The 12,331-nt window shown below is 37.3% G+C and overlaps 1 protein-coding gene across 1 annotated transcript; it reads left to right on the top strand.

Moving 5' to 3' along the window:
• Positions 1–1,762: 1,762 nt before the first annotated feature.
• snrpc (small nuclear ribonucleoprotein polypeptide C) lies at positions 1,763–10,976 on the top strand. Its single transcript, XM_034692455.1, has 6 exons — positions 1,763–1,885; positions 2,848–2,890; positions 2,998–3,106; positions 5,472–5,531; positions 6,232–6,336; positions 10,529–10,976. Exons 1-6 carry the CDS (start codon positions 1,878–1,880, stop codon positions 10,648–10,650), a joined length of 447 nt encoding a protein of 148 aa, XP_034548346.1. The 5' UTR covers positions 1,763–1,877; the 3' UTR covers positions 10,651–10,976.
• The last annotated feature ends 1,355 nt before the right edge of the window (positions 10,977–12,331 follow it).

Consider the following 12,331-nt stretch of genomic DNA (forward strand, 5'->3'; position numbering starts at 1 on the left):
TTTCCTGCACGGTTAGATATAATCCTTTAATCCTTGAAGAAAGAGAACAGTAACTTGGCAGGGTCTTTTTGCTATAACTGTGTGTACCTGTGGGCATGAATAAATGATGTAGTGTCCAAATTATGCATAACTATGTAGGAGTTCTTTTAAGGTAAGGAGAATAATGCTTTGTCTGATCCCATTACCCTTCTTTTCTTTCTATTTCTAGAAGACAAATTTGTTTATGATTCGTTCTGGATCTTCTACTTTAAGAGGAGGTTATTTATGTTGTTTTTGAGCTTATTAGTCTTTGGATAATGAGAGATTTTCAACCTGGCAGGGCAGAAAATAATAAGCAACTACTCAAACACTCTCATTTGAAGGGCTAGTGCTCAAGTATTTTCATCTATGCCACATTATGTTACAAATCTGCAACATTTTACACCACATGTTACATTTATTACACCTATTTCTACATTTACTTTATTAATGCTTTATTATTTTTGAAAACAGATGAGTACGAAGATGATCCTAAAAAATCAGGTAAAGTTATTTGTAAAAACACTCAAAGTTCTTAATGAGGATATGTACGATCTTGACCAGTTCAAACATGATGTGCACATACATCAATTATACAAATATAGGCTATAAGAATCTGACATAAGGGAATTACGAGCCTTTTCAAATTGGTACTTAAGGTACATTTTGCTGAAAATAGTCCTGTTTTTACAAGTATTTATTCATTGTGACTGAGAAATTTATTATATCGATAGTTTGGAAATTACTCTATTGAATCAAAAAATATATGATAAATGCAGGAATATTAAGAGTAGGCATCTTCAGTTCTGAAGAAGCCTTTCGGAGGAGAGGTGAAACGTCTTCAAGAATTTTTACCAGTCCAGTTGCCTTACACATCAAGCTTTGGATTACCATGACCTGGATGACTGAGAACCTTCACAGACATTAAGAGTAGGATACAACTTAAACTGTCTGTGCTAAAAAACATTTCTTTTATAAGCCTTGTTGTGTTTATTAATCCCCAAATCATCGGGGAAATTGTTTGTAGTGTATCTTAACCATCTGGTTTTGCTGGTTCATTTAGAAATACAGTCAGTATTAGGGAAAAATGTGAATCTCTTCATAACCCTAGTTATTTTTCTGTTAGTTTCTCAGTGACTGATCTTGTTGGAACAGCCTGCCGGAGGATCTAAGAGGGGCTGGAGATTATTGAGACATTAAAGAGATATTTTAAACGTACTAAAAACGCATCTTTTCAGTTTGGCTTTAATGTAGGGTTTAACAATTGTATAACTTTATTGTTTTATAGTGATTTTAATGTTGATTTGTTAGTTTAATAATTATAAATATCTGTTTTTGATGATTTATCTAATCAATTTTATTGAGAATACTTTTGTTTTTTTTGGCTTTTTCTTAACTTCAACTCTTATCCTTACCTTTTTTTTATTGATTTATTTAAACTATTTATATTCGTAATGTTGATAGGTGCTTTACCTTATCTTAATTACTTATTTTATTATTGTTGATGTGCATTGGTCTCTATATTAAAACATAAAACAACTTTGTTTTTGCTTTTTAATATGTCTTGCCATTATTTTATTTCTGCTTCTTTCTTCTTTAAATCACAGTAAAGCACTTTGAATTGCAATTGTTTTTTATGAAATAAATAATGCTTTAAATAATGCTTGATGATTGTTGATTCAGTCCAGTAATCTGTCTGAATGATCTGAATGCAACGGAACCTTCGGTCTCACTTTTATACAGTCTATGGGTCTCACACATTTTAAAAGTGGAACCAAGTGTCTGTAGGAGTTGTGTGTGCTGGGAACACTTTATCTGAAACACCGGAATCGCGCTCTCTGTGGAGATTGCCGAGGATCATGCCGAAGTAAGTTAAGATATCGCTTGTTTTTGCGTTTAATACTTAACTTCCAGTTTATTGAAATGAATGATGTTTTGAAATCGTGTTTAGGGATGAATGATGATAGAATTAAAGTTAAAAACGATTTTAAAAGTATCAGTTTGTCTCTCGATGAACGGCTCCTGCTTTGTTTGGGCTCGGTCTATTTGCTGGATTCAACCATGGAGTGAACGGAGAAACAATTACAACACTATGACTTTAAAATAATATTTATTTTGAAGGCTAACAATGCCGAACTTTTCATAGTTTCTCATTCACGTCGAGCTCTATTTGGACGTTTGATACTTTCGAGTCGGTCACGTTATGGGATCCGACTTGTTACCCATCAAACGTTATTTCACCCTGGTGATTTTTAGAGAAATGCTGAAATTTCACGTTGTTTTTCTAATACTACTTTGTAAAGCAACATCTAACCTGCATTGACTCATATATGCTTCCAAGGTGAACATCTAAACCGGGTCATAACTTTGTAAAGACAACCATGTGTCCACGGTGCTGCAGAAACCAACGCATCAAGATCAAAGAAGTAGACGAAAGGATAAGATTAAATCACCTGTGCTCAGGGTTGTTCCATGCAGCCCCTCTTACAAAGAAATGCATTATTACTATAATTTACTCTGCAGATAAATAGGGGTATAGTATATGCACTGGCTAAATAAATAAGGTTATTTCTGAAAAAACTGAGCAGCATCTGGCTTCTGTAATTCAGATTTTATAGTATAAATTGAGATGAGAACGATTTGAAATATGAATATGTGGACAAAGTCAAAAGTAGCAAATGTATACATGTAAACCTGTAAAATAAAGTGGGGTTTTTTTTGCTGTTATTATATGCCAACATTAAGACTCATTGTTCACTCCCTGACCTAAAAAAATGCTTTAGACATACAGTCTTTGTCATAACTTATTGTATTTTAATCTCTCTACAGGTTTTACTGTGATTACTGTGACACCTACCTAACACATGACTCGGTAAGTTGAGCTACATCTCTTTGTTGAAATGCATGACAACAGTCTGTCTTTGTGATACGTATCTTCTTCTTCTTTTAAGCCACTAATGATTGTATTTTTTCTTCCAGCCATCAGTGAGGAAGACCCACTGCAGTGGCCGAAAACACAAAGAAAATGTAAAAGATTACTACCAGAAATGGATGGAGGAGCAGGCTCAGAGCCTCATTGATAAAACAAGTAAGAGCAGACGCACAGATTTACCCCTGCTTTAGTGTTTCAGATGTTATACAAGCCCAGATTCAAAAAGGTAGTTCATATAAATGTAAACTTTAGCGGTAGCTAAGGATTAGTAATGAATATGAATATGGTTGCTCAGACTTTTAAAGCCTGATTAGATCTAATATCAGGGTAAGACCCAGACTGTGTGTGGGAAACTACTAGACCCTTTGCTTAAACAGTTCACTTTACACCAGCATACTTGCCCCCCCTCTACTCAACTCATCCTTTATTTATATCACATTCTTCACACATTCAAGCACGCAGCCCAACGTGCTGGAAAAATACAATATAAGCATAAAATACTTCAAAATAAAATAAAATCACCACAATAAGATTAATAAAATGAATTAAGATAAATACCAGACAAAATAAAATAATATAAAACAAAGTAAGATAGAATAGAATAATTGTAATAAAGCAGTCCAGGGCTAAAAAGAAATGACTCCAAGTTAAAAGCCAGATTAAAATGATAAAAGTATTTGATTTACTTTTAAAAACACCCAGAGAGCTCGTCGTTTTAATGTACACAGGTAGAAAGTTTCACAATGAAGGGCCATAATAACAGAAAGCTCTCTGGCCGGCACTTATGAGGGACACTCAAGGCACATTTAAAGGGGACACATTCAAGGACCTCAGCTAGAAGAGCTGGAACATGCAGAGTACAGATCTATAATCCCTGAAAAAGATGCAAATCTATTGTGATAAAAAGTGTAGTACTGTCCATTGAAGAGGAAATGAGATCTTGCAGACTAATTTATGACCTACATCATAGAGACTCTACAGAAAGAGGACAAGCTGTACATTCTATCAGCATATCAAAAACGCCAAATGAAGACGTTTGCTATTTAAAAGCTACTGCTCTGGCAATGTCTTCTATCTTTCATTAAGTGATGAAAGTTTGTAGTAAGTGATAGCATTCCAGCAAATAGTTTGCACCACCTTTGGGCTCTGAGTGCAAGAATCTGGCAGGGTGATTCAGTCAGGTATCAGTTCTGACCTTTCAGTTAATTTTGTGTCTTAAAGAGCGGAGATAAGTTGATTTTTTTTTATCCGCCTTTAGAAAAACCTGTCAGAGTTTAAAAACCACGTCATTGAAACTGTTACTATCACGGGCCCTCTGACACCCAGAATCACACCGCTCCTTTTGTGCAGCTTTGAAAAAAATGTCTTTATAGTATCACTAAGAAGTAGGGCTGTCAACGAATATTCTAAATTCGAATATATATTCGAATATTTAAAAAAAACGAAGATTCGATTGTGAAAATTAATATTTGACTGTGGAAAAAAACACATCGGCGGCTGCTTTGCGAGTGGGCGCACTGCATGACGGGTCAGGGACAGGTCATAAGAGTCACACATGCACAGCGTGAAGCAGACGGCAGAGAGAAATCCTTCCGTCCCCGGATCCTCAGTGCGCTCTGAACGCGTCTTTTCCTCCGCTGGGAATACAGTGAATAAAAAGAGATCGGGCCTCTTCACACTGACTGTCTTGTATTTTTGGCAAATAACCTGTCAGGCCTAAGACCCTACATTGACAGTGGACTAAAAGAGCCCAACAATCAGTGACACTGGGATAAAATGCAGTTTTTCCTCTCTTTTTTTATACTAGCACCAAGAATGTGAGTGGACTACTTTTTTGTTCTTAACTTCAATTAATGTTAATAATATTTGCTTCAATCACTGAATGAAGCCTGCCTATATTAGGGACAAGAGTCGGGACCTTTAATTTCTCGCACAAGTCTTGTTCAGCCCTCACGCAGCGCATTACGCACAGAAAGGGAGGGGGGCGAGCGAGCGACAGGTCTCCGGTCTTCAAAGTGTTACGGTATAGGCCGTTAGGTCATTTACTTGTTTTGTAATGTGTAGGTATGTTTTAGGCATGTTATATCTTAAATAAAACACATATACAAGTAGTTATCTTTTTGTATTAGTTTGTCCACCTGTTATTGACATAATGCGCAAATATAGATATTCGAATGGTTCGAACCTATGGTTTTTTTTAGAGCGAATATTGGAACGTCATTTTGGAGCAATTTTGACAGCCCTACTAAGAAGATGATGTCATCTTTATAAATAGATTGTGTTTTGGAGAGTCAATACAGTATCATCAATCAGTACCCTGTATCAGTACTCTACATTCATACACCACAGCTTTCACTTTCTACAGACATGTTAGAAAAGACCACACTTGTGTTGCTGTTTGTTTCCAATATAAGGAATATGAAACATACTTTAATTAGTTCTTATTAAAGAAGATGTTGTTACTGAATATAAGTTTGTGTGCGTATCTCTGTGTTAATCATTTGTATTTGTCTCCAAACAGCGGCTGCCTTCCAGCAAGGAAAGATTCCTCCCACACCGTTCCCAGGCGGTCCTCCCCCAGGTGAGCGCACTGTCTCTCAGCTCAGCAGTAATGTGATTAAGTGACTGCTGCTCTGACACCGAAAGTTAGATTGTTACTCAGTGGGGAAATGCTGTCAGCATTTTACTCCGTATCAAGGACTATTAAAACAGTATTATTATTCATGAGTCTGCGTTACGCTGCTGCAGGATTACAACTCAATGAGACTGTTGGAGTTCCACTAGAGTGGACACGGGCGACACAAGGCAAGGCGGCTTCTTTTAGAGAGCATATCTCACAAATAGAGGCAGTTCAGTGTGTTAAACAGACAGCGTTAGTCATTAGACATCCAACAAAATCTCTAAGCAAAAGAAAACTATAAAATGAATTTAAACAAGCTCAATCCATCACTTTTTCCTGTATTTGACCATCCAACCACATCAGGTACAAGATATCGTGTTCCTGTGTTGCTGTACTTTAGTGCCTCCTGGGTCTTATTCTGAAGAAGCAATTTCCAAAAATCAAACTAAGAGTTTTTTTCACATTAGAGAGGCAACGTTTACCCACCTGTAGTGTGAGCTTGTGAAAAGGAAGCAGGTTTATCAATACAGAATATTTCTCAAACATGTACATGACCAGTCAGCAAAGAAATGAGACATACAGGAAGCAAAAAGGGAAAAATAAAATTGTGTAATTGTGATTATATTTTACAATATGTGTAAAATTTGCTGTTGTCCCACAGGTGGTCCTCCTCGACCAGGCATGCTGCCCACACCCCCCATGGGAGGTCCGCCTATGATGCCCATGATGGGACCTCCACCACATGGAATGATGCCAGGAGGACCAGGTAAGATCTGGTTTCTTTAGGGAACACTGACACTGGTTCACATTCTTCCAAGGTGCACGAAAAAAGATGATAAGTCTAAAGGGGTCAAAACTCCAGGAACATCTGTAGCAGAAAGAACAAGTTAAATCTGAGACCAACACGTTTTTGCTAGTGACCTTCAGGTCAAAATAAATCATAGTGAAAAGTGTTTTCAGAGCAGACCTAAACTTCATCAAACAGGCAAATTTTTGGAGTGCTCCATTTCACCATTGAAGTATGGACCTAACATCAGCTACGTCCATCATCAGCCTGAGGCACGTGACTATAAGCTCAATCCACCTTTGTAGTCGGCCCATTGGCTGACATGAATGTGATTGGATGTTTTAGATTCTTCTGTTTTAAACCTACACTGCGTGCACAATTATTAGGTAAGTTGGAATTTTGTGAATATTTTATAAAAACTATGATAACAGTTGGCTTCAAGTTTGTTAGGAAGTCAGATAGTGAATAATGTTTCTTCAACTGTATGGTTAAAATGATGCTTTTCAGCTGTATTTTTTAAATAAATGCAGAATCTGCAGAAATGAGTGTGCCAAATTGTTATGCAAGTTGGTGATAAGAGCATATAACTTGTAAAAATTAAAACTAGGCATCATTTATTCTATTGATTAAAAATAATAATATTTACTACAACTGGTTTCAAACTTCAACAAAAACAACAGTTTTCATTACATTTGTATACAAAATAAAACTGTTAAAGTCTTTAAAACATTTCAAATCTAAAGTGTTTCTCAAATGTCCAATATAGCCTCCTTTTCTCTCAGTGAGGGTCAGAGGTTACTGGTAAACTGATTTAGTGAGGTTTTCTGATGACTCTGAGCTGTACCTTGTATGGCTTTCCAAAGATGCTCTTTTGAGCTGTATTTCTTGCCATTACTGTAAATTATCTTCTTCAGTATTGACCACAAGTTCTCCGTTGGGTTGAAATCAGGTGAGCAGGCAGGCCAGTTCATGAGGCGATCCTCTTTAAAGCCCTGAGATGCCATCCTGTCCTGGGAATAACGTGAGGCATGTGACGGTGCATTGTGCTCATGCATGAACACTAGCATCTTAGCTGAATGTCTTTTCCTCCATGGAGGAAAAAATACAAAAGAGGAACGCCTCATGAACTGGCCTACCTGCTCACCCGATCTCAACCCGACTGAGAACTTGTGGTCAATAATAAAGGAGATTTACAGTAATGGCAAGAAATACAGCTCAAAAGAGCATCTTTGGAAAGCCATACAAGGTACAGCACACAGTGTCAGCAGAGAAGTCATCAGAAACCTCACTAAATCAGTTTACCAGTGACCTCTGACCCTCACTGAAAGAAAAGGAGGTTATATTGGACATTTGAGAAACACTTTAGATTTGAAATGTTTTAAAGACTTAAACAGTTTTATTTTGTAAACAAATGTAAAGAAAACAGTTGTTTTTGTTGAAGTTTGAATACAGCTGTAGTAAATATTATTATTCTCAATCAATAGAACATTTAAAATGGTGCCTAGTTTTCAATTTTCACAAGTTATATGCTCTCATCACCAACTTGCATAATAATTTGACGCGCTCATTTCTGCAGATTCTGCATTTATTTAAAAATACAGCCAACGTACTTTGAAAACCATCATTTTAACCACACAGTTAAAGAAATATATTCACTATCTGACTTCTTGACAAATTTGAAAATGACTGTTGATATAGTTTCTAAAATATTCACAAAAATGCAACTTACCTAATAATTGAGCATGCAGTGTATATCCCACTTTATGTTTATGTTGTGTTTATTTATTTTGGACAATTTAAAAAAACACACAAGAAAAACAAAGAACAAAGATAAATAATATACTGTGCAGGAAGAGGCAGAAAACTCAGTGCCTGTTTGAAGCCTCCACCCAAATAATGTAAAAAAATCACAAATTAATTAAAAATCACTAAATTGACACTTAAAGAAGATAGTTGATATTAATTATAAAAGTAAAAATATATACTGAAGCAACAATTCATATAAACACAGAAATTACAACAATGAAATCCATGAGTTTCATTCCACTCGCCACTTTCAAAAACCTAATACACCCCATAACTCAACATCACTGCACTTGCTTTTAAATTGCTTTTAAGTTGTTCACAGCTGTCATGTTTTTGTATTGTATTGTTCTGTCTCTAGGTTTCTATGTATGTCCTCTCTGTTTTATGTTTTGTCTTTTATTTATTGTCATGCCACCTGTGTTGCCTTCTCGCCCAGGTCGTTATTGCAAATGAGAATTGGTTCTCAATTAACTCACCTGGTTAAATAAAGATTAAATAAATAAATCCCAAACACCTTGATCTAAGAACACAGTTGTTCTTTAAACAACACGTGCAGCTGCAGGAACGGTTTCTTGTCATTCCTAGTTTGTCTAAGGTAACATTTCAAAGTGTTTGCAGGAGCTGAGTGTCTTTTACAGTTTATGTATTTCAGAGAAGAGCATTAAAGAAGGACAAACAGCTTTATCACCTCATATTAGTCAGCTTTTGTTCCTTGTATCATATGTCGCTTTAGCTATAACTCTTACAACACTTTAATGTCAGTTCTTCATGTGTCGGTGTCGTGTTTTTTCTTTTTACACCACCTTGATCTGAGAAGAACTCTATCTCTCCCGAAGAAGATGAAAAACGATCTGAAATAAACTGAATAATGTTTAATGATCCAGTCCTCTATTAAATGTGTGAGGCAGACTTTTTAAACACAGGTTCCCTCTGCTGTCATGGAGTGTGTTGATGCCTTTTATTCTTTCTTTCTATCGTCGTAAAATAGAAGATAAGAGAATAATAGTGTTCACCTAGGATATCCATAGAGAAGCATATCCTCTTCTTCACTCTAGAGGTTTCGCCAAGTGATGAATATTTACTGCAGGATGAAAATGATCAGGGAAATGTACTATCGACATGAAGTAATTTTCAAAATGTGAGGATGCCAGTGTTTAAAACTTACCTTAATCATTTTAATACATTTTTTTTAATTTAATCTTTTTCTAAACAGGATAAAGTTTGTTAGGGTTAAAAAAAAATCTCCTTTTGAAGAGTTTCCTGACCAAGAAGAGCAGCAGCAATGGTTAACACAACTACAAATAAGTAGTGATACATCAAATACATATAATACACCAAAAAGAGGTGAAATAACTGGTAAACTGAACAGGTTTGATTTTTGATTTTATTTCGAGCAAAACACAAGTTTAGTCTCAATTGGTAATTTCTTGATCGACACACACTGTATGGGGGGGGGTGAATTTTTTCATAACAAGGCAATTTCTAAGATATTAAGATTACAAGTTTTCCATTTTGAGAGGCACAGCTGACTTGATTGACAGGCGGGAACACTGTAGCTGTTGACCAGGAGGCTCAAAGCCCGCCTCTCTACCTCACATTAGCTCGACATAAGTTAGGTTGAGTTCAACATTTCCAATATGGCTCCCGCTGACGATTGGCTTCAAAACAGTGCTTCAGAAACAGATGGGTGACGTCACGGATACTACGTCCATTATTTAAACAGTCTATGGTTGAAATAAACTATTTAAATCATTAAAAAAAATCATATCATTTTTGGAGGGCATGTCATGACCCCACTTTGGGAAGCACAGGTCTAAAGCGACCACAATCATACAAGTACAAGGCAGAACGTCTACAGTCAGATGTGTCTGCCTCCAGGTTATTCAAATGGACCCTACAAACATCTAGAGAGAAACTTCCTCAGGTTTCAGGTGTTTTTGTAGTTTGTGCCCACACGTCTTTGGGTCGGAGGCTGTTTTTAAATGTGACATATTTTAATAGTTGTTACATGTTGAAGCTTTTTGATCATTTAGTTGATTGAATTCTGAATCAAGCTGCTTTGTACAGGAGTCTTTTAGAAATGAAGCCTCAGTGAGAGGACGTGTAAAATTAAGCATCTTTAAAGTACCTCCCATTTTAATAAACACTGCAGACGCTCTGTTGCACGTTAATGACAAATTAATCTGAGTACACATTTTCAGAAACCCCCTAAAAAGCAAGCACAGCGCCAGTTTAGCATCATCTCATGGAGAGGGATCCTAACAAGGTTATTGTAAATTAATTGTGCGGTTGAACTTGCTCAGCTGTGACTCTGACTGTCAGCTTGTTGTCATAACGCCGCGTATCTCCTCAATGACACATTCAGGAGGCATGAGGCCGCCGATGGGAGGACCCATGCAGATGATGCCAGGACCGCCACACATGATGCGTCACCCTCGACCCATGATGATGCCAGTCAGGCCGGGCATGATGCGACCAGACAGATAAGAGCGAGCCGAGCGACTCCCTTCTTTGTTGCCATGAACAGACGCTGTCTAGTGAGGACACTCGCTGTCACACTTTGATTTGTGGATACAACTTTCTAAAGTCTCAGACGTCTTCAACCACAAGATCCCTGTTACGTCATACATCTACTCAGTTTTTTACTGGAGCCATTGTATTTATGTCAACTCATCTTTTTAGATTTCATCATAAAAGCCTCTTTTACCTGGAAAGTAACATCTTCTTTGAGAGTGTTCAGATCCTAAAATCATCCCTCACTTTGACAAACTGTTCAGCAGGCAGATTTCTGAAGCCTGTTTGATTTACTTGTGTCCATGTTTTTGCTTTATTTTAGATTTTTTACACATTTGGTTGTTTCATTGCTTTGTTTGATAAATAAAAGTGTGATCAAACCAGTTTCTTCAAGACTCGAAGCATCATTTTTCACTCGTCTTAAAGCCCCTGGGAACGTGACTTGGAATATTTACAATTAGTATAGAATATCAAAATTGAATTTTTCATTAAGCATTACCAAAAATCTGAGTGAAAATAAACATTCATAATGATAAAAAAAAACTTTGTTCAAAAACAGCTTGTTCTCCAGTTCAGAGCATTTCTCAGGACTGTGTGGGCGTGGTTGCTCACTCTTTGATTGACAGGTCAAGAGAGTTCACAGTGTGCATGTTTGAGCCATCAGACTCAGAATCTAAAGACAAAAACTCCAGAATCTGAAAATGATCTATTTTAAAATGGTCTCCGAGTGCTGAGTTACAAAATACTTAACAATCAGAATTTATGTCATTTATTACTTTAGTCTCCATGTTCGGAGCATCAGCAGCCCGTTATGCCCGGAGCAGCGGAGGCTGAAGTGCAGGAAGGTAGGGCATGGTGTGTCCAGTCCAGGGTCCAGACCAAGCAGCAACCTCTGGTCTCAAAATATGAAGCCCATGCGGAAGTGTTATAAACTGCAATTCATCGAGAATCTGCTTGAGGCTGGCTGCAGAAACACCGGAAACCACTTTTCAAAAACGATATTTGCAGCACAGATAAGCATGTTTAAAGCCTGGTTCAAAAAACGGCTTGGGTCTACGTAGCCTAACAGCGCACACTGTACAAATAAGGACATGACTGAGAGGTGGGAACACATAGCTGTTGGCTAGGAGGCTCAAACCCTGCCTCTGTACCTTACACTAAGTTAGGTTGAGTTCAGCATTTCCAATATGGCTCTGGCTGACGATTGACTTCAAAAAAGTGCTCAGGAACAGATGGGTGAAGTCTTGAATACCACATCCATTAATTTTACAGTCTATGGTCCAGACGGAGCCGTTTGTCTAAACTCTGAGCTGTTTGGGAATAGTTAGTGAACCAGAAATGAGCGGAGCATATGTAGGACAGCGTTAGCCACTGGGCTGCGGCTCGACTCAAGCAGGGCCAAAAGTTTCCCCAAATCTACCACAGTTGGAAAATAGAGAATAGATCTGTCATCTACACAGGTGGAAGTACAGCCAGGGACACACGATCGCAGTTTGTGATTAGCAAACAAGCTAACAGCAAAGGCGACGGAGAGAGGGGTTCACTCAAACGTTAGGAGATGGTCTTAGCTGGAGCGGAGTCGTTTTATTGAACATGTGTGGGCATGACTCAGTGTTTCATTTATGATTGATTAGATATTTATTTTGTCATAAAT

The sequence above is a fragment of the Notolabrus celidotus genome, chromosome 1 (assembly GCF_009762535.1).
Source record: "Notolabrus celidotus isolate fNotCel1 chromosome 1, fNotCel1.pri, whole genome shotgun sequence".
Classification (NCBI taxonomy): Eukaryota; Metazoa; Chordata; class Actinopteri; order Labriformes; family Labridae; genus Notolabrus; species Notolabrus celidotus.

Bases quoted from the DNA above. Each gene is read 5' to 3' on its own strand.
- snrpc (XM_034692455.1), top strand. The intron at 2,891-2,997 runs GTAAGTTGAGCT...TTTTTCTTCCAG, and splicing joins CCTACCTAACACATGACTCG to CCATCAGTGAGGAAGACCCA. The intron at 3,107-5,471 runs GTAAGAGCAGAC...GTCTCCAAACAG, and splicing joins GAGCCTCATTGATAAAACAA to CGGCTGCCTTCCAGCAAGGA.